The sequence below is a fragment of the Mauremys mutica genome, chromosome 2, assembly GCF_020497125.1.
Source record: "Mauremys mutica isolate MM-2020 ecotype Southern chromosome 2, ASM2049712v1, whole genome shotgun sequence".
NCBI lineage: Eukaryota > Metazoa > Chordata > Testudines > Geoemydidae > Mauremys > Mauremys mutica.
In genome coordinates, this window is record NC_059073.1 from 280732607 (window position 1) to 280756102 (window position 23496).

The 23496-nt window shown below is 41.3% G+C and overlaps 1 protein-coding gene across 1 annotated transcript in view; it reads left to right on the top strand.

The window, feature by feature from the left end:
• RHEB (Ras homolog, mTORC1 binding) overlaps positions 1–22974 on the top strand; it is a 55696-nt gene extending 32722 nt beyond the window's left edge. Inside the window, exons 4-8 of the mRNA XM_045003268.1 lie at positions 3501–3583; positions 8178–8234; positions 8338–8385; positions 8962–9043; positions 22486–22974. Coding sequence (XP_044859203.1) covers positions 3501–3583; positions 8178–8234; positions 8338–8385; positions 8962–9043; positions 22486–22578 — 363 coding nt within the window. The 3' untranslated portion in view covers positions 22579–22974. The remainder of the gene's footprint in view (positions 1–3500; positions 3584–8177; positions 8235–8337; positions 8386–8961; positions 9044–22485) is intronic.
• The last annotated feature ends 522 nt before the right edge of the window (positions 22975–23496 follow it).

The following is a 23496-nucleotide window of genomic DNA, read 5'->3' on the forward strand; positions in this document are numbered from 1 at the left end:
CACAACTGCAGCCCATGTGACACCCTCAGGGCCATACAGGCATGTATATTGTGTGACTGCAGCCCACATAATTCATGGAGAGCTGCATATGTGGCCCACAATGGTAAATAGGAGTGAACCACTGATCTAGATAATACTTAGTCCTGCTGAGTGGAGGAACTGGACTAAAAGACTTCTCAAGGTCTCTTCCAGCCTTATGACTCATGATTCTATGTATACATTCACCAAATGCTATGCAGTAACTCATGACTCTGCCTCTGATACTGTGTTTAAATCAGCTATGCTTTCCTTTCTACTGGGTTTGACTCCGAAATCCCCACCACCACCACCTTAGAGGCAGTACTTGGTAGTCACCTTGAGTGGAGCACTGATAGGGACGCTACTGGAAGAAGAAATAGTTACTCACTCTGTGCAGTAACTGTGGTTCTTTAAGATGTGTCCCTATGAATGCTCCTCTACCTGTCCTTCCCCTCTGCTTCAGAGTTCTCTGCCATGGGACTTTGTGGTAGAGAAGGAACTGAGGGCAGTTCTCCCGCACAGTACTACATAACAGCTCAGGGCATGAGACTGCCTAACATACACATGAGGGTTGAACAGAGACTGCTATGAGAAATCTCCAATCAAAGGTGCAGGGAGCGTTAGTGCACCTAGAGTGTAGCACCCATAGGGAGTTGCATCTCAAAGAATATGCTATGCTGGCCAAATGGCGCTTCCCCACACCTTGCTGTCTTTTGGAGTGGTGTTGAACTGTATAAGGCAGGCTAGTGGACCAAACATCCTGATTTTTGGTCATTTGTGTCAGGAGCTGGGTAGCTACCTTTCCTTCTCTTGCAAATTGTAATGTTTGCAGAAATCAGAACCCGCTTTCCCAAGAACATTAATTCAGTCTAAGAACACTTCAACCTCCCTGGCCACACAATAGCAGATCTTAAGGTGGCCATCCTGCAGCAAAAAAACTTTAGGACCAGACTTCAAAGAGAAACTGCTGAGCTCCAGTTCATCTGCAAATTTGACACCATCAGCTCAGGATTAAACAAAGACTCTGAATGGCTTGCCAATTACAGAACCAGTTTCTCCTCCCTTGGTTTTCACACTTCAACTGCTAGAACAGGGCCTCATCCTCCCTGATTGATCTAACCTCGTTATCTCTAGCTTGCTTCTTGCTTGCTTATATATACCTGCCCCTGGAAATTTCCACTACTTGCATCCGAAGAAGTGGGTATTCACCCACGAAAGCTCATGCTGCAAAACGTCTGTTAGTCTATAAGGTGCCACAGGATTCTTTGCTGCTTCTCAGTCTAAAAAGAATACCATAACTCAACCAATTCCCCAGCCAACACAACCTTAAACAGAGTTTATTCTCAAGGTTGAGGTTCAATTTCAGTATCACACAGCTGAAACTAATTCTTAACTAAAATAGCATTGTCTCATCAGTGGTTATTTTTAAATCTTTCTTTCCCATGGATTGTCTTTGTTTTCTTTGTTGGCTTCAGTGGATTGGAGGGGAGAGATCTTGTGAGTAGATGTCGAAAAGCACTGTAAATGCATTAGAACAAGCTTTGCTCAGTTTTGTTTACTTGCCCAATAGACCATGGGGGCTGCTTAAATGGATACATATAATGTAGCAAAGATTATAGGAATAACTACTTTAGGTGTAAAGTGATTTCTGTGAATCTAATTACTGGGCCACATTATGTTGTTAGTTGGCAACATAACATTCTTAAATGTTAAATGTATAATTCCAACATAAGAATGGCCATACTAGGTCAGATCAGAGGTCCATCCAGCCCAGTTTCCTGTCTGCCAACAGTGGCCAATGCCAGGTGCCCCAGAGAGAGTGAACCTAACAGGTAATGATCAAGTGATCTCTCTCTCCTGCCATCCATCTCCACCCTCTGACAAACAGAGGCTAGGGACACCATTCCTTACCCATCCTGCCTAATAGCCGTTAATGGATTTCACATTCCAAAAAGCATCTCTAACAAGCAAATAACAGCCAAGCAGACAGTTGTGAAAGTGTGAATTAGTTGTTATCTCAACCCTTTCTATCTCAGTACAGCACAGGATTTGATACTGAAACCTGTAAAGGTGGAGGAGTGAAGTGATGGGTTGATGGGAGTACTGTGAAAACAAGAGCTTGGTTAAGAGGTACCAGAGCAGGGGTTGGCAACCTTTCAGAAGTGGTGTGCCAAGTCTTCATTTATTCACTCTAATTGAAGGTTTCGCGTGCCAGTAATATATTTTAACATTTTTAGAAGGTCTCTTTCTATAAGTCTATAATATATAACTAAATTATTGTTGTATGTCAAGCAAATAAGGTTTTTAAAATGTTTAAGAAGCTTCATTTAAAATTAAATTAAAATGCAGAGCCCCCCCAGATCAGTGGGCAGGACTGGGCAGTGTGAGTGCCACTGAAAATCAGCTTGTGTGCCGCCTTCGGCACGTGTGCCATAGGTTGCCTACCCCTGTGGGTGGGGGACAGGTGGTGATAATTGTTACCAAAGCTATTCCAATTGATAGAAATCCTGTGGAATGTCAAGTACAGTCTAATGCTTAGTTTGCACATCCACCATCTGTTTCTTGCACATGCTATAAAAGTGATCCAAGTCATTTACTTTAGTCAGCAACCAAGTTGCACATTTATCTGATATTCGAGCAGTGGTGGGGCTTTGCCACACATTAGAGCTGAATATGAAGCACAAGCAAAGACAAGTTCTGTCTAGCTTCACCGTGCTAGAAAGTTGTGAAGGTGGGGGAGGACTAGATAAGGGTCCTTTCCCACTTGCTCATTAGGAAAGGGGGAAGGTTCCCCTGCGTTATATAGGCTGGTGACATATGAACGTGAACAGTTTGAGCAATTGGATTAACTGATGAGATAGTGGTCTTAAACTAAACTTTTTAAATCTAGCATCAGAACAACATCTATATAGAATTTACAGGTGGTCAAAAATTTTCCAATATTTCTATTTGTTAGAAATGTTGAGTGGGGGGGGTAGGGAACATACATGAAACTAAGCATTTTGATATCAAAGCATTCCATTCTGACACTTTTTTTGGAGTAAAATGTTTTGATATTTGATTTATCTTGAATTTTATTTTACAGTATAAGAAAATGTCAAAATTGAAACAAAACACATTTTGACCTGAAACAATCTTCTTGATTTCATTTTGTGGGAAATTTTGAAATTCTTTGTTTTTGTTTAGCATATATTGTGTGTGGGGAGGGAGCGGGGGGAGAATCTACAGCTTCTTACCCCTAGCTTGCTTAACTTTTTCTGGGCATCCCATGTAATCCTTAAGGAACAGGCAGCCTCCACCATGCCTGCTATGGAGTCTGATTCACCTGTATTGACATTGTTTTAAATCTTTACAAATGGTGGTCTTGCAATTCACGTCTTATAAATACGGTCAGTGTATAAAAGTGCTGGTAATCTGCTGTAAGTAAGATTCTGACTCTTGTGGCAATAACCATTTTTAAAAATACCATTTTCCTTCCACAGGATGAATACTCCATATTTCCTCAGACATACTCCATAGACATTAATGGCTACATTCTCGTTTATTCAGTCACATCAATAAAAAGGTAATAGAGTTCTTCTGTGTATGTATTCTTATGAGTAAGCTGCTGATCTGAGATTCAATCCCTGGCTCTGCCACAGACTCCCTGTATGCCCTCACAATTCTTTAATCTCTGCCTCCATTTCCCATCAGTAAAATGGGAATAACAGTTCTCCTCACAATAGCATTTGATCTTTACTGTACCTAAGCAGCTTGCAAAATACAGTGGTTGGGGGCGAGTAAAGATAGAATCCATATTCAAATGTATTGGTTATGAACTTTGAGTAAAAAGATGATCAAGCTTAAGTATTCCTAGTGCTCCTCATTGTGGTATATGAGTACAAAGAGGCATAAATAAACTGAAACATGACCTAGAATAGTAATGGCACTACATGTTTTCTGACTTTTCTCCTTGGGTCAGAAATCATGGGAACATAAGAACCATATTGTTGGTTCTCTTTCCTCTTAGCCGTATAAACTTAGGCTGTGTCTACACTACAGCTTATTTTGGCATAGCTTATGTCGCTCACTGGGGTGAATAAATCTCCCATCCTCCCCTCCCACCTCACAAGCAATGTAAGTTACACCAACATAAACGCCAGAGTTGACAGCACGACATCAGTGGGAGAGCTGTGCCTGCTGACATAGTTACTGCCACTCGCAGGGGCTGGAGTAAGTAAGCTGACAGAGCGCTCTCATGTCTGCATTACTAGTGCCACAGTGACGCAGTTGCATTGGTGTATCTGCGCTGCTGTAAGCTCTGTAGGGTAGCTGTAGCCTTGCACTCAAATAGAGCTGATTCTTCTTTGTGAGGTTTTTCTGCCTTGCCCACCTGTCTGGTTGACTGGTAGAAATTGCCTGTTCATTGCTATGAGCTTATGGGCAATAGACAGTGTATATGAATTTGGCTTGTAGGCTGCTTTTTTATTTGCAGTATTGAAGGACATGTCTTACTATAAAATAGTTTCTCAGAATAGCTATTCAGATTTCAGAGTTTGAATTAAGGTCCTTTCTGGCTTGAGGGCCCGGCTTTCTTCTAGGTAATCTCTTTACTGGTAAGAAGCACATTAACCTCTTTCTTAGGTTTTTGTACAGTTATTGGCACCATATTCTATTAATCCGCTTCCTTTTTTGGACCCCTACCTTGTTTTATTTCTATAAACTTGGTGGGGTTTAACGGCAGGATTTCTTTTTAAAGTTACCTTGTACAGCATTTGCATATCAGTAGAAGAGGAAGAGTTAGCAATGTTAAAAATAGTAGCTTCCTTATGTAAGCTGCTAAATAAGTAAAATCTAAGAACCTGCAAGTGTTGTTTTTTTTAAACAGAAGGTCCTGAGCGACCTCTCTTCCTCTTCAGCACATAGGGACACTTTGAAAGAAAACAGTTGCTTGCATTCTTGACAGGTACTGGAGTGTCTAGTATGTTTGTCCTAATCTGAACTCTTCTGGGCTGCTCAAATGCTCTTATGGTTGCTCATTATGTTAATACATAAAGTATACGCAGAGTAGCTTCATCAGATCTACCTAATGAAACACATTAACATTCTGTAGTATTGAGGAATAATGTTAAAGGGAGCAAAAGTTTTAGACAGCTGCTTCTGTCGCTATTTACAGGATCTTTCACAGTAACAGGTGATGAAGGTAAGAAGTGAGTCTTAAGACAGTGTGAAATAATTATAAAGTACCCCCCATGTACAAATTCTGTAACAACGCAAACTTGGTGATAGCATTCTCTCCTTCTGGGGGAGGCACTCTGGCTTAATTTCAAGACAGTACTTGAAACCCTGGGGATTTATGGGACATGGAGTCTCCCATCTTCTTGGTCACTAGTTCAGATCTGGGCTTAGCTAGTAGCATGGTCCTAAGTAAAATGAGTTGGTGGTCTCAATCTCCGTCCACTTCAAAGCGACAGTTGCCTGCATCTGCGACAGCGTATTGAAGATGTAAAGTTCCCTTATTTGTAGTTTCAGCCAGAGACACGGCTAGAATAGCAACAGAGGCTGAATCTTTGCTGCTAGAGTTACTACTTTGCAACCAGAGTTGGGGCACACTGATGACCTGGAAGCTTCCACTGATTGTCCTACACCTGATCAATAATAACTGGAGGATTTAATTCTTTTTAACTCTGGCTCCAGTTCTCTATTATGTAGTGCTGCAAAGTCAAGCAGTCAGGTGAAAAACAGAAGTTTGTCCTGCCTGACAACTATTGGGATGCCATTGTGGTAGAGTCAAATTCTAGTGTAAGCTTAGCAAAGAACTGCAGAATATATTCAGACTGCCCTGGGTCTATACCTGCAAGTTCTTTTCTAGTTTTTTGTAAATGGCTTTTTATTTACTGCTTGGCTCTTAAAGTAGAAATCTACTTGAAGTGTAAGGTGTCATATCCTGTTCTTCTGCTTAGAGACTCTGGATGCGGGACAGAACATATCATGTAACACCGCACCCTGATTGCCTAAGTACTCTGGAAAGCCAAAGAGGCTTTGATTTGTCTTCTGCTTCCTTCTTGGTTGCTATTCCAGTCTGACACAAGTTTGCCAGTGTTGCTCTTGGTTCATATAGCTAGGTCACTGGCTATATATTGACATAGGAACTGAACATTTGAGTACTGATATGGTAGGGTACTTGTTTCTTTCCAAGCTTTTGTTGTAGATCCTTTTGGAAAATCCATTCTTAAAATTCTCTTCTATATTGAGTGACTTGAGTGCAGTGTTTGTCAAATGGGAATTCATAAGAACACTCCTGAAGAAGCAAACAATGCCCTACTTCTCTAACCTAGTCTTAAATTTGCTCACAAGGTTATTGAAGGTTTCTCATTCTGATTTACTTAAATTCCTAATTTGTATAACAAAGTAGGTTCCATTACTTTGTATCATGTCACCTTTTGCTGGTGGTCCCTGCTTCCTTGGATTGTCTTTCTTCTAGTGAGCAATAACATGCATTATAAACCAGTTTATATCACCTTAATGAATCCTCAGTTACTATCAGCCTGCAGAGAATAAATTGTGGCCCTACAGTTACCTTGTCTTTTAAATTAAAACTTAGTTAATTTCACTTGCTAATATAGGAAATCCATTCATAAGGTAGTAAAGATGAAGTGATATGAAACATCAGTGTAATGCTACCTTGTCCATTGACACTCCTCCCTCCCCCCCCCTTCTGTTTTGGGTTTATTGACAATTGTTTGGTCCATTATAACAATCATTAGAGTTCACTCTCTCTCTGTATTTCTATGTTTGTATTTTCATTGGCTCTTACAATCTCCTTCCCAAGTGTCCACAGGCTGGCTTTAGTCCTTACTGGTTTAGGCAGGAGGGTGCATACCTAACTGTGGGCCAGATTCTACAGTCAGGCTGACCTATAATCTGCCTGTGGTCAGTTGTTGGGCAAAAGAAGCAAAGATGGCTTTAGGCTACTTTTGTGGACCCTGATTCTTGACTAGTTTGATACCAAGCTGGTTTCCTCGTGCAGATTAGACCAGTCTTGTACAGGGAGGTATTCAAGGCATCTCTTTGTGGTCCGTATTCAATGCAAATCTGTGCTTGAAGAATCAGGCCCTTGAAAATTGAGCTTGGATTAAAATGCCACGTAAATGAGCACACTACTTATGGCAAAGTTTTGAAAGTCAGAACCTACCTTATCTACCCTACATAATTTTTAATTGCAGTATTTGTGTCCAGTCCAGGTTGATACATGGTGTCCCTGTTATAATCAGAGTTGTCTGTCAAACTCTCTAATAGCTCAGTTACTCCAAATGTAATAAAATGGTTGCCATTGCACATCACTGGCTTCATTTGTTTACAGCTTGCTTATTCTGCATGGTACTAAATATCCAGTACCCATTAAGTTAGCTGGGTTTGAGGCTTCCTGGCACCTCACAATATTGCTTCTGGCCTTAGTCACTCAAGTCTTCATGTACAGACTTTGTATTAGCACCCATAATTGTAGTATCTGAACAAGCAATGTTTCTCATACTGCCTGCAGCTCAGTTTGTGCTTCTCTTGACTTGGAAAGTCACAGTTTAGGCTTTTTCTTCATTTTCAAGTGCATAAATGCTGATTCTACTTTAATTTTGAAATTGAGTATTGTCCCAATTTAAAATGGAAAGTACTATGAATTTCAGCAAAGCAATACATCCTTAGTAATTCTATTGCACCTTCCCTCTTAGTGCTTGTTTGTTTTTTGAAGCTGTACTTTTAACTTAACCTTCTTACCCAGACTTCCTACATTTGTGCAGCTAAATCTTATTACACATTCTGCCTAAAGTGTACCTACAGTCCAAGCAGATGCATCAAACATCCAAATAATGCTTAAAGCATGACTTTCCCCATCTTGATTCATACACTTGCAGTGCCCTTTATCAAAAGGGAAATCAGGTATATTAGGCAGGATTATCTTGGCCTATGTAAGAATATTGTTAGATGGTATAGTGTTTTATGGAGTTCTGACCCAATTTGCCTCTTTTGTATAGGAATCAGTAACACATTTACAGCATCTCAGTTGTTTTACATCTAAAGTGAGAATAAAGCTTAAACTCAGTCTACAGGTGGAATTAATTGTGTATTGGGTATTAAGGCTAAACATCAGAGTGCATGTGTGATTTCATCCCTTTATTTTGCAGTTTTGAAGTGATTAAAGTTATCCATGGCAAGTTATTGGATATGGTGGGAAAAGTCCAGTAAGTAGTAACACTTTCATCTCATTTCATTGCAGGTATATTACTAGTACTTTGTTCAATATACTATAACAGCTGTTCTAAAAGTGGTTCACTTTTTTCACAGAATACCCATTATGCTGGTTGGAAACAAAAAAGATCTGCATATGGAACGGTATGTACTGTAAACACAATATTTTTCTGAAAAATTTAAGATGCCATAACTGTTCTCTGTTGCAACATCACTTGTAACAATTTCAATGAAATTTTCTTCTGGGGAACTAGATTATAGGTACATAATTTCCCATAGCTAAAAAGTTAGCATAAGCTAACCTAATTCTAAATTAAACTAAGTTATCATAACTAAGGAACTGTGGACTTGAGAATGGAAATGAGAGCCAGGAACTACTGAATTCTAATCCTGACGCTCACTTTGGAGCAAGTCACTTAACGTCTCTTTCATCTACAAAATGGAGTAGTTGCATGTTTACTTCATAGGAATGTTGTGACAATAACTTTAAAGCACTATAAAAAATGGAGGTATTATAAAATATAGTAAAAATGGAAAGTAAGTATTGCAAGACCCAAATTTTACTTCGATGTTTATACTGCATGTGATGCAGTTTAATACTTCATAGAAGTGCTGCAGGGAAGTAACTGCAGTTGCGCGGCAGTTGTTGCTCTAACTTCTCCACAAGCCATCGAACGTTTTCTTTGCTGTAATAATTTATATTGTCTTCTATTTGGTCAGGGTGATTAGCTATGAAGAAGGGAAAGCTTTAGCAGAATCCTGGAATGCAGCTTTCTTGGAATCCTCTGCTAAAGAAAATCAGGTAACCAATTAACATCCACTTTGATACGCTGCAATTTAAATAGTGGGATTCAGTATCAAAGGATCTTTAAATGTCTCCACATGTACCTCATTGCAATGGGAAGAAGACTAAAATATGCTGTATCGCTGTGTATTGGCAACAGAAAGTGAAATGATTGCTTGCAATGAAGTCCATGTGTGCAAGCTTGTCCAGATATTTCACTGAGAATTGTAGATGAAGTCAGATTGCTGAAAGGAGAAATATGGAACTAAAGGTGTAACTTAATTATGTGTGTGTCTGGTTCTGGTGCTAAAATGGAAAGGTTAGATTAAGTGTCAACTCTCTCACCTAAAGTTGAAGTGGTAATGGCTTGATCTGTATCAGTACCTTCAAAAATAGAGAATTAATTGCTGACTCCTTAGCAGGAACATACCGCTACAAGGATGAAAGGATAGCATTGTGGGTAGGGCACTAGCCACCCCTTAGATTTGGGTTCTTTTCCAGCTTTGCCCGTGTTGTTTTCCTGCCTCATAATCATAAATAAATCACAAATCTTGTAGTGATGTGGGTTGTGTTAATGGATGGATGGCCACAATCTGACCAAATATAACCAGGAAACATTGTAAATGTTACCATTGTTGTTTCTAAATGATGACAAAACTAGCAGATTTAATTTCATTCTAACCTAACACTAATCCTTGTTGGTGTAATAATTTACCCTCTGAATATGTTCCAGTATTTCACAGACATGTAGAGCTGAAAAGGGCATTGAGAGTTCAGTGCAGGGGGCTGGACTTGAAACAGGACCAAGTAGACCTAGACCATCCCTGACAGGTGTTTGTCCAACCTGTTCTTAAAAACCTTGAGTGATGGGGATTCCAGAACTTAACTATCCTTCTAGTTAGAAAGTTTTTTCCTAATATATAATCTATATCAGTGGTTCTCAACCAGGTTTCAGGGAGGCTGCTAAGCATGGCCAGCGTTAGACTTGCTAGAGCCCAGGGCAGAAAGCTGAAGCTCACCATACAGAACTGCAGCCCAGGACACCGAGCCCTACCACGTGGGGCTGAAGCCAAAGCCTGAGCAACTTAGCTTTGTGATGCCCTCTTTGTTGTGGGGCCCCAGGGAATTACCCTGCTTGCTACCTCCTAATGCTGATCCTTGTTCTTGTATACAGAAAAACAGTTGTCGTGATACAGCTGGGCTATGGAGTTTTTATAGCATGTTGCGGGGGACCTCAGAAGAAAGTTGGCTGCAGATTAAGCTCATCACATGTCCTACCTTCAGTAGACATGGAAAACAGTTGATCACTGTCTTCTTTATAACCGCCCTTAAGACATTTGAAGACTTATGAGGTCCCCTCCCCCCATCTTTTTTCTTAAGATGATAAACTGGGTACGCGTTTAATCTTTCTTCATAGGTCAGATTTTCTTAACATTTTATCACTTTTGTGCTCTCCTCTGAGTGCTCCCCAATTTGTCTACATCTTTTTAAAGGGTGGCACCCAGACCTGGACACTGTATTCCAGCTGAGGGCTCACCGGTGCCAAGTAGAATGTGACAGTTATCTCTCTTGTCTTACATATGCCACTTCTATTAATACACCCCAGAATATATCAGCCTTTTTTAAACTACATCACATTGATTCAGATTTTGTTATCCACTGTAATCCCTAGATGCTTTTCAGCAGTACTGCCCCCATTTTGTAGTTCTGCATTTGATTTTTTTTCCCTTCCTAAATGTACTACTTTGCACTTGTCTATTGAATTTCCTCTTGTTGACTTCAGACCAATTCACTAACTTGTCAAGGTTGTTTTGAATTCTAATCCTGTCCTCTAAAGAGCTTGCAACCTCTCCCAGTTTAGTGGCATCCAAACTTTAAGCCTACTCTCCACTCCATTATCCAAGCTGCTAATGAAAATATTCAGTAGTGACAGACACCTATGGGACCTCCACTAGATATATATACCCTTCCAGTTGGATGAGGAGCCACTGATTCATATTATGAGTATGGTCTTTTAGCCAGTTGTGCACCCACCTTATAGTAATTTTATGTAGCCCACATTTCCCTAATTTCATTATGAGAATATTTTGTGGGATTGTGTCAAACGCCTTATTAAAGCCATATATCATGACACTTGGTTACTGGCCTGGTTGGGTTGGAGGAAGCAAGTCAAAATCCATGCTAGCTATTCCTTATTAACCCTGTTATCCTCTAAGTGCTTACAAATTGATGGTTTAATAATTTGTTCCAGTATCTTTTCAGGTATTAAAGTTAGACTGATTGGTCTATAATTCCCCAGTCTTTGTTCCCATTTTTAAAGATGGGTGCTATGTTTGTCCTCTAGTCCTCTGGGACATCCCTCAGGAGTTCTCGAAGATAATTGCTAATGGTTCCCAGATTGCTTCAGCTAGTTCCTTAAATACCTGAGATTAATTTAATCAGCCCCAATAGACTTGGAATACATCTAACTTAACAGGTTAAAGAATATTTAGATCTTTCCCTGTTCTGTCTTGAGCTCCTTCCCTCTTTTTGTTGTTAATATCAATTGTGTTGAGTATCTGGTCACTATTAACCTTTTTAGGGAAGATTTAAGCAAAATAGGCATTAAACATCTCAGCCTTTTTGTTTTCATCTATTGTTCATTCTCCTTCCCTGCTAAGTAGAGGACTTACTTCTCTTGCTCCTAAAGGATTTAAGGAACCTCTTATTGCCTTTTATGTCTCTTGCTAAGTGGAAGTCATTTTGTGCCTTCGCTTTTCTGATTTTGTCCCTTCATGCTTGTGCTGTTCTTTTGTATCCTCCTTAGCAATTTGCCCATGTTTCTGCTTTCTGTAGAAATTCTTCTTGATTTTTTTTCAGGTCGTTAAGGAGCTTCTGGTGGAGCCATGTTGACATCTTACTATTCTTATCTTCCCTTTGCGTCAGGATAGCTTGCAGTTGTGCCTTTAATATTTTTCTCCTGGGGAAACTTCCACCTTTCCTGAACTCCCTTTATCCTAGATTTTCTTCTCATGGGACCTTACCTATCAGTTCTGAGTCTGTTAAAGTCTGCTTTTTTTTTTTTTAAGTCCATTGTCCTTATTCTACTGCTTCCTTTTCTTTAGAATCATAAAATCGATCACTTCATGATCTTTCACCCAAATTGCCTCCCTCTTCATATTTGAAACCAATACTCCCTGCTAGTTAGAATCAAGTATAAAATGGCTGTCGTCCTGGTTACTTCCTCCACTTTCTGGAAGAAAAGTTGTCCCAAATATGTTCCAAAAACTTAATGGAAATTTTGTGTTTTGCCATATTACTTTTCCAATAGATGTTTGGGTAGTTAGTCCCCAAGAATTACCAGGTCTCGTGGTTTTGAATATTTCTGTTGCTTGTTCTAGAAATGCTTTATCCACCTTCTTTTCCTGATTTGGTGGTCTATAGTAGTCCCCTACTGTGCGGTCATCCCTATGATTTTTTCCCTTTTATCATTACCAGAGACTCATCTGCCTCTCACCTCTTTCTGGACTCAGAGCAAGGTATATATTCTTGATATAAAATGCAACAGCACACCCATGTTTTCCCTGCCTGCTCTTCCTGAACAAGCATTACTTCTGTATACCAGTATTCCAGTCAGGAGACTTAGCTGACCAAGTTTCTGATGTCATAATTTAGCATATGTACTAATACTTCCAGATCTTCCTGTTTGTTCTTCATACGCCTTGCATTTGTGTATAGACATCTAAGTTGTTAATCAGATTCCCCCACTGATTTTCTTGTTCCTCCTATGAACCTCTTGTAATTTTCCATGTCTGCCCCTCCACCCCAAAATCTAGACCTTTTTAAGGTCTCCTTTTTTTGCTTACCTGTGAGTGTCTCACCTGCCCCCTTTGAGCCTAGTTTCAGGTCCTCTTCACTAGGTTAGTGAGTTGGGGAAGAGCATCTTTTTGATCAGGCTGACCCCCTCTCTTCCCAGCAGCCCTCCTTCTCAGACCAGCACTCCATTGTTGAGGAAGCCAAAGCCTTCCCATCAACACCATCTTGCCTAGCCATGCATTTGTCTACTGGATGCGCTTCTCCCAATCTGGGCCCAGCCCTCAACTGAGAGAATGGACAATATCACAAGCTGCACTCCCAATTCCATGACCCTCACTTCCAGAGCCTTTAGTCATTGCTGATCTTCTCTGGGTGATAAGCAGTAACATTTAATGCCCACATGAATGAGTCATAGGTAGAGGTACCGATGAGCTGCGCCAACCTTTCTGTAATGTCCCTGGTGTGAGCTTCAGGCAGGCAGTACACCTTCTGGTACATTGGGTCAGCAGATGGATGCCTCTGTCCCCTCAGAAGGGAAACCCTGACCATTGGCACCCTACACCACTGCCTCTTGGGTGTGGTGGCTATGAGCCTGCCAGTCTTGGGGGCAGATGTGGCTCCCCTTCAGTAATTGAGGTCTGCTTCTCACTTCCAGGAAGTGAGAAGCAGATACTGGGGTGCGGAGCACTGTCTACTGCCCAAAGTGGCCAGCAGCTACTCCTCCACATAGAGCAGCTGGTTCTTCTTTCTCCTCTGGTGCTGCTGTAGTCCTCTGTTGGCTAGCATCCTCCATCTCAAATGTTGACATGTGCCCTGTCAAAGTCCTTGTGCTCTTGGATGATGTAGAGATGAGCCACCACCTGCAATTCATATCTGCTTCCTGAGATTCCATCAACACACCTCTCACACCGGGTGGTTCCCCCTGCCTGGCTTTCATTGGCAGGGATATGCAGGCTGCATTCCCAGCAAGTCGACACCAGGAGCCTCTAGGGTCAGGATGCCTCTCTCATGCAGGCAGAAGAAAAGCTAGCGGTGATGTTGGTGATGTACCATTTTCCTCCCATTGCAGGCTCTTCCTTCTGGAGTATCTGCAAATTGTGAGGGTGCGGAGGGAGCCATCAATTCTCGTGGCTGCATATAGTGCTTAATCTATAATGTTCCTTGACCTCTTCCCTAGTTCATTTTAACTGGCTGCGGGTTTGAAATACTGGCTGTCTGTACTAAAATATCATTTTTGCTTTGGTTGTAACAAACTTTTTTGCCTTATGGAATCGAGGCTCATGATGGGGTCAGAGGAACAGTATCAGATTGCTTTGTGATGAAGAATAAGGCTCCAGGCTGACCCGTGTGCTGGTGGAAAGTTCACTAGCACCTCTCTATACCTAAAATTAGGAATCAACTCTGTATCTTTCCTGAAGTTCTTTGTGCAACCAAACAGACAATCCTGCAAGGTGGAACCTTGTTTCCTGGTAAAAATCATACCTCTTCTATTCTTTCATACATGTAATTGCCAGAACTTGTGCTGCTGGCAGTGGATAGTCAAGAAAATCCAGTTTCCACAGGGCAAAAGAACATAAGAATGGCCAAACTTGGTCAGAGCAAAGTTCCATCTGGCCCAGTGTCCTGTCTTCTGTCAGTGGCCAATGCTTGGGGCTTCATAGGGAATAAACAGAACAGGTAATCAAGTGATCCATCCCCTGTCACCCATTCTCAACTTCTGGCAAACAGAGGCTAGGGACACCATCCCTGCCCATCCTGGCTAATAGCCGTTGATGGATCTATCCTCCATAAACTTATCTAGTTCTTTTTTGAACCCTGTTATAATCTTAGCCTTCACAACATCCTCTGGCAAGGAGTTCCACAGGTTGACTATGTGTTGTGAGAAGAAATACTTCCTTTTGTTTTTGTTAAACCTGCTGCCTATTTCATGTGGTTACTCCTAGTTCTTGTGTTATGAGAAGGAATAAACACTTCCTTATTTACTTTCTCCACACCAGTCAAGAAAACTGATTGTACAAATCTTTCAAAATCTTCTGCAGATCCAAAGGAAGTCACGATTTAATTTTTGTAGTACTTGAATTCTTGGTTTAGATTTTGGCAAGTTTAATGCCACTCTTTGGTTTAGTTCCAGAGTAGTGCAAAAATATGAAGATTGTAAATGTCCTGTAAAATCCTTCAGTGAGTAATAGACTTGCAGCTAAGTGGTTTTTAGTAGACAAGTTGTATACAAATGCTCCACTCTAGAACAAATTCTTTAAGCTAAATCTGACTTAACTGCAGTCAACGTTTCTTAGACAAAGTCTAGCTGGCATTCAGTTATTTCCCATTGCTAAATATAAATTTTTGTAACTGCTCACTAATTCATATTGTGAACTTATTGATAACTTTCTGAAACTTGAAGTGACACTCTAGTTACGTAGCCTGCTTTTTTAATAAAGTTAGTTTTTTCATAACACCTAGCACAGGGGTGGGCAAACTTTTTGGTCCGAGGGCCACATCTGAGTGGGGAAATTGTATGCAGGGCATGGGGTTAGGGTGTGTAAGGGGTGCAGGGTTCAGTAGGGGGCTCAGGTCAGGGGGTTGGGGTGGAGGAGGGGTGTGGAGTTCAGTAGGGGGTGCACAGAGGTGCAGGGGGCTTGGCAGGGAGTTGGGGTGCAGGAGGGGAGTGAGGTGCAGGCAGGAGGCTTTGGGCAGGGAGTTGGGGGGCAGGGTACAGGAGAGGTTTGGGCTCCAGCCTGGCGCCGCTTACCTCAAGCGGCTCCGGGGTGACAGTGGCGCACACCAGGGCCAGTGCAGGCTCCCTGCATGCCTGCCCTGTCCCCAGCCCCGCGCCGCTCCCAGAAGCTCTGCGGCCCCTGTGGGAGATGGGGGCGGAAGGCGCCGCGTGTGCTACCTTTTCCGCGCCTCCAGGTACCTCCCCTGAAGCTGCCATGGTTCCCCGTTCCCAGCCAATGGGAGCTGCGGGGGACGGTGCCTGGAGGCGACACACGGAGCCCTCTGCCCCCCTGCCTGGGGGCTACAAGGACATGGTGTCGCAGGCCGGATCCAAAGTCCTGAGGGGCCGGATCTGGCCCGTGGGCCGTAGTTTGCCCACCCCTGACCTAGCATATTAAAGTGCTGTACTAACATACATAGTCTCGTTAACTGACTGGCATGGGATTTGTTATGTTTCCATAATAAAAAGTGTACTGTCTGATGCCTGGACATCAGAACTACTAGATGATTTGCTGTCATCTGAAATATGTAGCAAACCTGTGCACATTAGACTCTGCTTCAAAGGGGAGGAACAGTAATTGTACATCAGAAATGTATGAACTTCTCCACGAGCCTCCCAATTTCTTTAGGAATCCTGCAAAAATTCTGTTTTTAATCGGTGCTTCCAAACTGCAGTGAGTACCTAACAATTAAGTTGGTACAAAAGATATTGCTACTGATATAAAGGTTGCTGGACAAGATTTATATCAGGGATGACCTAGTAACCTTAACTGGAGACTTTCTTGTTTTTGTGGTTTTTTTTAATCATTGGTATTGGCATAATGTAATGCAGGTTCTTAACCTAAACATCAGCTGTAAATGATTTCTTCTGATCCTCTGCCAGTCCAGATGCTTGAGTATAGCGCCTTTCCATCAGATGGACAAAGTACACAACCATCACTTGTTCTGTGCAATATGCTTGATAAATCCAATAGTTTTCAAGAAGCGGAGAGATCAGTACCTTTGCCAGCCAGTGAAGACTGAGCAGAGAAGTATCAGATTCCACAAATCTTGCTAAGACACACCAACATTGTGTGGCTGCCTCAGGCTACAGCCAGAGAATTACTGTCTAGCCTACCAAGGGGCTCAGGTACTCCAAAGGCCAAAGCTGGGACAGCCACCCTTGGTACTGTAGGCAGCTGCCGGGGATCTTGTGACTTGCACTCGTCAGGAAGGAAGGTAAAAGGTGGGAGATAGGGCTGCATCCATCCAAGACTCCCCTTAACTAAAGAGATCAGGCAGGGAGCAGGACAGGGAAGCATCCCTTTCAACAGGAACCACAGACAGGAACATCCTACTGGTTCTGGAGACGCTTCCTCCTCTTTGGCAAGATCTCTCACTGGCACCAAGGAACCTCTGGGATAGGGACCCCCTTCTGAGGAGCCAAGATTGTCTTCCATGATTTTAAAGCCCCCTCCAGTTTAGAGGGCAGAAGCTTCCTCTAGCTTGGGAGCAAGACTTGTTGTTCTCTGGGTGGTAGCTGCTGTCTTGGGTGAACAAAGGGAGCGTCCTTTAGGAGCAAGAAGTCCCTGAGCACTTGCCTTCTGGTTAGATTCATAAATTCTCCAGCTGCTGTCTTCTGGCCATGATAATACCAGCACCCTGACTATTGGGACTGGACTATGACTATGCTCCACCCTCCCTTTATCCTCCTGCTTGCAGGAAAGCTGACTTCTTGCTTAAAGAGGACTACCCAGATTCTATAAAACTGGAGTTGAAGTTCCTCCTTCTGACAACAAAAATTACTACATGATCCCGGGAATGGGGACCGAAGCCCGAGCTGCTCCGCCCCGGATGGCGGGGCCAAAGCTGAAGCCTGACCCTCAGCCCCTGGGGGGGTGTGAAGCCAAAGCTTGAGAGCTTCCACCCTGTGTAGGCGGGGGCTGTAACCTGAGCACTGAAGCCCTCAGGCTTTGGCCTCAGTCCTGGGCGGTGGGGCTCGGACTTCTGGCTTCAGCACCAGGCCCCAGCAAGTCTAACACCAGCCCTGGTGACCTCATTAAAACAGGGTTGCGACCCACAGTTTGAGAATCACTGGCTTAGATCATCACATCCCAACATGGCCTTCACATCAGCTACTCAGTATTTTGCAGTGCTGAGGCTATTACAGTCAATGCAAAGCTCTCCCATTTGGGCCACCAGGAACAACATCAAGAACACTGACCAAGCTTGCAGCAACCTTTGATAGAACACCAGACAAAGGAAGCTGTTGCTGCTGTAGATTTCTTTCTGGAGAGCCATAGCTGGATCACAAACTGCAGTGTTTGTCTCCTTCTCAACTGGTGTACTTAGGAGTCCAGTTCAAGATGGCAGTGGGCAGAAAAAGCATCTGAAGATGTAATCCCCTGCTGTAACTGCAGATAGTCAAATCTAGGATTGCTTATAGGTACTGGTTTCCATGGTGCCGAGCTTGTGGATGTGGACTCAAGGAACTACTTCCATGACCTCTGCACTTTCCTCTTGCTAGGAGCTAGAGTCAGAGAACTCTGAAATACATCTCCTGTTGCCAACTGCAGTCAGCGTGCTTCTAGGGTGGTGACTTCACAAGAGCCTGAAGAAGTCTGCCCCTGGAGCTAAACACCAAGCTTGAAATACAATTATAACAGATGTTACGTTGTGTCTGAAGTCCAACTGCATTCCCTTATCTTCTGTTCCCCATCACATTCTAGGGCTTTCTTTCCTCCTCATTTGGAAGATGTAAAATGCCCTTGTACCAAAACACATTAGGAGCTTATGGGGCAAACCACAAGTGAATCTAGTTCATGCTCCTCCTTGAGGAGGACAATTTTTTGTAGCACAAAGGTCAGATCTGCACACTGAGTGCGTTGCCTGATCTTACTGTGCCAGGGAAAGGCAAATTGGTGTGTTTAATGGAACCACCCAAGAGGTGTCTAGTAAACTCTTGTGTGGTAGCTTGTTAATGGTCCTAAAACATCTATTTCAACACTTTCTCTCTCTCTTCCCCCCCCATTGATGATCAAAACATACAAATAGGCAAAAATGTAAAAAAAATAAAATTAAAAAAAAAAAAAAAGCTGCTTGGGAACTTAGTTTGATTTTAAGAATATTTACTTTGTATATTTTGACATGTGGTGATGGCCATTGGTTTTAATGATTATAAAACCTTTTTGAATCACAATATTTACTGTCACTAAATAGACAGACCCTCCCATAATTTCATGCAACTGTGAAAACTTAAATTGATAAAAATAAAAATGCTTTACAAAATCTGAAATTATATTTAAAAATGTATTTATGCCAAGCCTACTCATAAGCACTCAAACTGTGGAGCCAAGCAAAACATTTCACACAAACCTAAATGCAGAACATGACTATGCGTTTATGGTGTTCTCAGTAGTTTTCAATGTCTGTAATTAGGCCATATAATTGTTCCATGATCAAGTGTATTAGCAGCAAAGGAAGAGCAAACAGACTTAAAGCCTCTAGTACTTTATGTAAGATTAGGTAGAAATACCCTTCTCTCCCTCCCCCAACCCTGATTTGATTATACTCAAAGTTTGGATTTAATGCTAACTACTACCACTTGCTGTGCTGTCCTCAATTCGAAAAAAACTAAACTGAAATCTAGAAATAAGCCAACATGGTCAAATAGCTGATCAGAGTTCAGTAATTCTGATCACCACTGCCATCAATCATCAAACAAAGGCCAGTTCTATACGTAGGAGCACTTTGCTGGTATAGCCATATCTGTATACTATGCTGGCAAGTGCTTCTAGTGTAGACACAGCTTATGCTAGCCAAACTGTGCTCCTTGCCAGCCCCTGACAAAAGTTTGTAGTGTAGACCTGACCAATTGGGTTGAACAGCATCGCAGTACCCCTGTGAAGCAGGGAAGTGCTTCCCAATGAAGACTGTATTGTTCATGCAACAGTGGCACCTGTCTGTCGTCTCATGACCTTGTTTTGCTGAAAAGATTTACCAGCTTGAAAATGTATTCTTGATCTGTCTTAGATACATTCTTTATGGATCTACAAACTAAAACATGTTAAATATCCCATCTTTTCTGTGAAATGTATTCACTGGCCACCTACATCTTGGTGAGTGGCCCAGACGAACAATCTCGCTGAGAAATAACATATAGTCTCGTCTCATTTGACAGAATAAGTGCTCTTTTTTTTTTTTAAATAGCTGTTTCCAGTCAGGAATGTAGAGAATAGTGTCTACTAGAGCCAAAATAAAATTTCAACTGTTTACATAACAATGTTAAGTGTATTGTAGGTCAGTCTAGATTTTTCCTTTAAGTTGTCACCCGCGGAAAATTTATCAGCAGAAAGTCGTTGATGGGATCTGTAATCCTGTCCAGAACTCTGCTAAAATCTAATTTGCACAGGAAGTGTATTGTGCAATTTGACTAATCAGCCACTTATGTCAGTTTGCCTTTGGATTGCTTGGAAAATTGTATTTATGAATAGTATTTTAATGGTTCCTGAGATGGTACAGAACACATGGTATTCAATATGAGAGAGGCTATACATAGAATTCAGCCTGCTATGATCTTACTATAATTACTTTAAGATTGTGGGGCCATTTGAGTCTAGTGGAATTTATTTGGAAGTGAGCCAACTAAAAATTGTACCTTACTGGAGAAATAACTGCCAGGTCAGAACACATAGCGCACAGAGCTTTTCAGCATGTTTATTTTAAACAAATTATAGTCTCTTGTACCAGCTTCTTCCAGTTCTCATACATTTGCTTCCATATAACATGGAATATCTTTTCTTTTCAATACAAACTGAATTTGGTGCTCGTGAAATTATAATAGTAATGACATTTGGATAGACTAAAATTGATACCCAGGGAGCTTTTGACCAAACGTCCCTTAGTCAGAATACCAGTGTCTGTCTTTAACTTGATCAGAAACCCAAAATGAAGTTGAGAACTTCAGCATCACTATTGGCTTTAGGATAATAATGTAGAAAGGAATATTTAATAAAGTGACTGTAAAATATACAAAAACACAGCAATCTATCTACAGTCTGCAGTCTAACCATACAAAGTGAATCCCACAAGGAGGTGCAGTGGAATGCTCCATTTTTGCATATTAACTTCTGCAAAGGGGTGACTATTTCTCGGTGTGGGCTAGTATTCAATAATGCTTCAACCTGAATGTGTCATGACATAAACCCCCTTATTTGAAGTTTCTCAGTCCATATAAGTACACTGGTGCTTCATTTAATAGAATTTTTGAAGTGAAGAGTAACCTCTGGGGGAAGTTTAAAGAGGGCTTGACGTTTCTGCATCTTAACTTTTCATGCTTTCATGAAAACCTTGTAAACTAGTCAAATGTTCAGTCAACCACTTCTGTCAAATCTGTTTGAAACCTTTACTCTCTAATGAATCAGGCTCCTACTTACATTGAAGAGGAATGTCCGATTCAGTTGTTCAGCTTCTGTGAATTACAACCTGCTAGTCCAGCAGGTTGTAACTCAAAGATGAGGACTTAAGCTCCTACCTAGTTCTGACCCAAGTAAAGGTGCCACTCCTTTGTGTCCTTGCACAGATCCATTCTGCCCACCAAGTTACTGTCTAGGTCGGGATCGTATACAGTAGAATAACAATGTGGGTCCTCCCCACATCTGGAAGGTGAGTCCAAAGCATAGAGGACGTGATAGGGTGAGCAGGTGAGGGAGAGACTATTAAGGGGATTCCTAACTAATCTGAGAGAATAGCATCAAGTAGATTGGAAAAACGTTATCCGGTGATTACTGTAGCCTAAGCTTGTTCAGTCTACCTAGGGGAGGGTCCAGCAAGGAGTTCTAAGTGGAATCAATAACTGGAAAGATGACTCCTGCTCAGAGAATAGCAGTTACTCTTAGCTGCTGAAGGGATGTGCACGAGGATGCCTACACACAGTAAATTTGAACAGTTTTTGTGTGGGTTTTTTTTCCAGGGGTTTTGGATTTTTTTCCTCAACCGTATAAGGAAGTGGTAAGCTTATAATATATGGCTACATGAAACCAACATATGTTAATGCTTGCTGTTTTGCAGTTTGAGGTTTCATATGTATAATGTAAGCCGTGACCCTGTCGCAATATTTATGGTTTATCTGATCATATTAACTCTTTTCAAAAGGATTTTGGTTAAAATTAGATACTTCCCCTTGAAATTCAACTTCCTTCTGTTATCGCTGGAGGATTTTCCTGCAGCAGGTGTCAAATCTCATTGCCTCATTCTGGTAGAGCTGAACAGGACACCTCATCTCGGACAATACTTGTAAACTAGGCAGTTTCTGATGGTAGTCGTACAATAAAATGTAAATGAGCAGTATAATGTAGGAACATTCACTATGCATGACGAAAGGACTCAAGACGCTTAAAACCAACCCTCTACTGAATTGTTTTTTTAATTTCAATTAGAATTGCTTTCCTCCATTTTTTTCCTCTCCTTTTGATGTTAAATTACTTGCTGCTTTACAGAGATAATGTCTCTTCTAGTCTGAATTGTAGTAGTATTGCTTGGAGTATGTGATTTAATTTTATACTTGTGTATTGTCTTTTGGAGAGGCAGAATATGTAAGCCTTCAATACTGTCAAAGAGCACTTACTATTCAAAATGGCTACAATACAAAGCAGAATTATAGTAATTAGCTTTTTGGGTTTTTTGACAATTCAGTTAAAGCTTGTTCTCTGCAGAATATTTTTAAAAATGTTTCCCCATGTAAGCATGTATATTGGGTTATCCCCATTTTCCAAAGAGTTTCTTGTGGTAAATATTTCAATACACCTAGATTTCCTACTTACCCAAATCCTACCATATTTGTTTGAGACCTGACTCGATAAATTGAGTATGCATTTGTCTATTAGAGTAGCCAGCAAAACTGTACCAAGTTGTCTTTCTCTCAGTAAGTGGTATTTGCAGCCTTCATGTTAATCACACTCCTCTCTTTGCAGACTGCCGTTGATGTTTTTAGGAGGATAATTTTGGAGGCAGAAAAGATTGATGGGGCAGCTTCACAAGGAAAGTCGTCATGCTCAGTAATGTAATTCCACTGCAAAACCTGAACACTGGGAATACATTCTACCTGAAGAAGCAAACTGCCCGTTATCTTTAAGGATAAACTATGCTTCTTTTTTCTTCTGTTTAACCTGAAAGATGCACAGTTGGTTGGAGCCTTTTTCCTCAGATTATGTTAAACTCTGACTCCTGTGTAAATGGCTTCACTTCCATTTTCAAATTTTAAGCAATCATATTTTCAGTTTATATTGTATTTCTTAATATTATGACCAAGAATTTTACTGGCATTAATTTTTCAGTGTAGTCTGTTGGTTAGAATAATCATCAAAATGATGCATATTGTTACACTACTCTTAACTAGGCTTGGATATCTGTGTTTCTTTGTGTTAAATGTATACTTGTAAATAAAATAGCTGCAAACCTTATTGTGTTGCTCTATTTAACTGTGGTTTTAAAATAAGATATAATAAATATAGTAGTAACCTGATATAGGTTTTCCTACAAACTGACCGCCTCCAGCCCCCCAGGACTAGTAGAGATGGATGTTGAAGCCAATCACTTGTTTAGCTTTTCCAGAGAGTGTTCGTTTGCTACAGTGATCTGAAGCAGCCCCTCTAGCAGAACTCCTGGGTGGCTGACTACAACCTCAGATGAACCTGTGTACCAGCTGATAAGGATGATGCACTGTGGTATTGCCTGTTAACTTGATGGAAGAAAGTGCTAAGGATGCAAATGCATCACTCTTCTCATTAACGTGACTCATCTGATAGAGGCCACTCAAATATAGCTATAATGAAGGGTCTGTTGACACTTCCATTATAAACTGTTTACACAGGCTTGTAAGTAGGGACAGTATTTTCAAAATAGAATGAAATAATGGAGCAGTTCTGGGTTATAAATTCAAACTGGTTCTTGCAAGCAATTATATGTGCCTTGAATATTTTGGC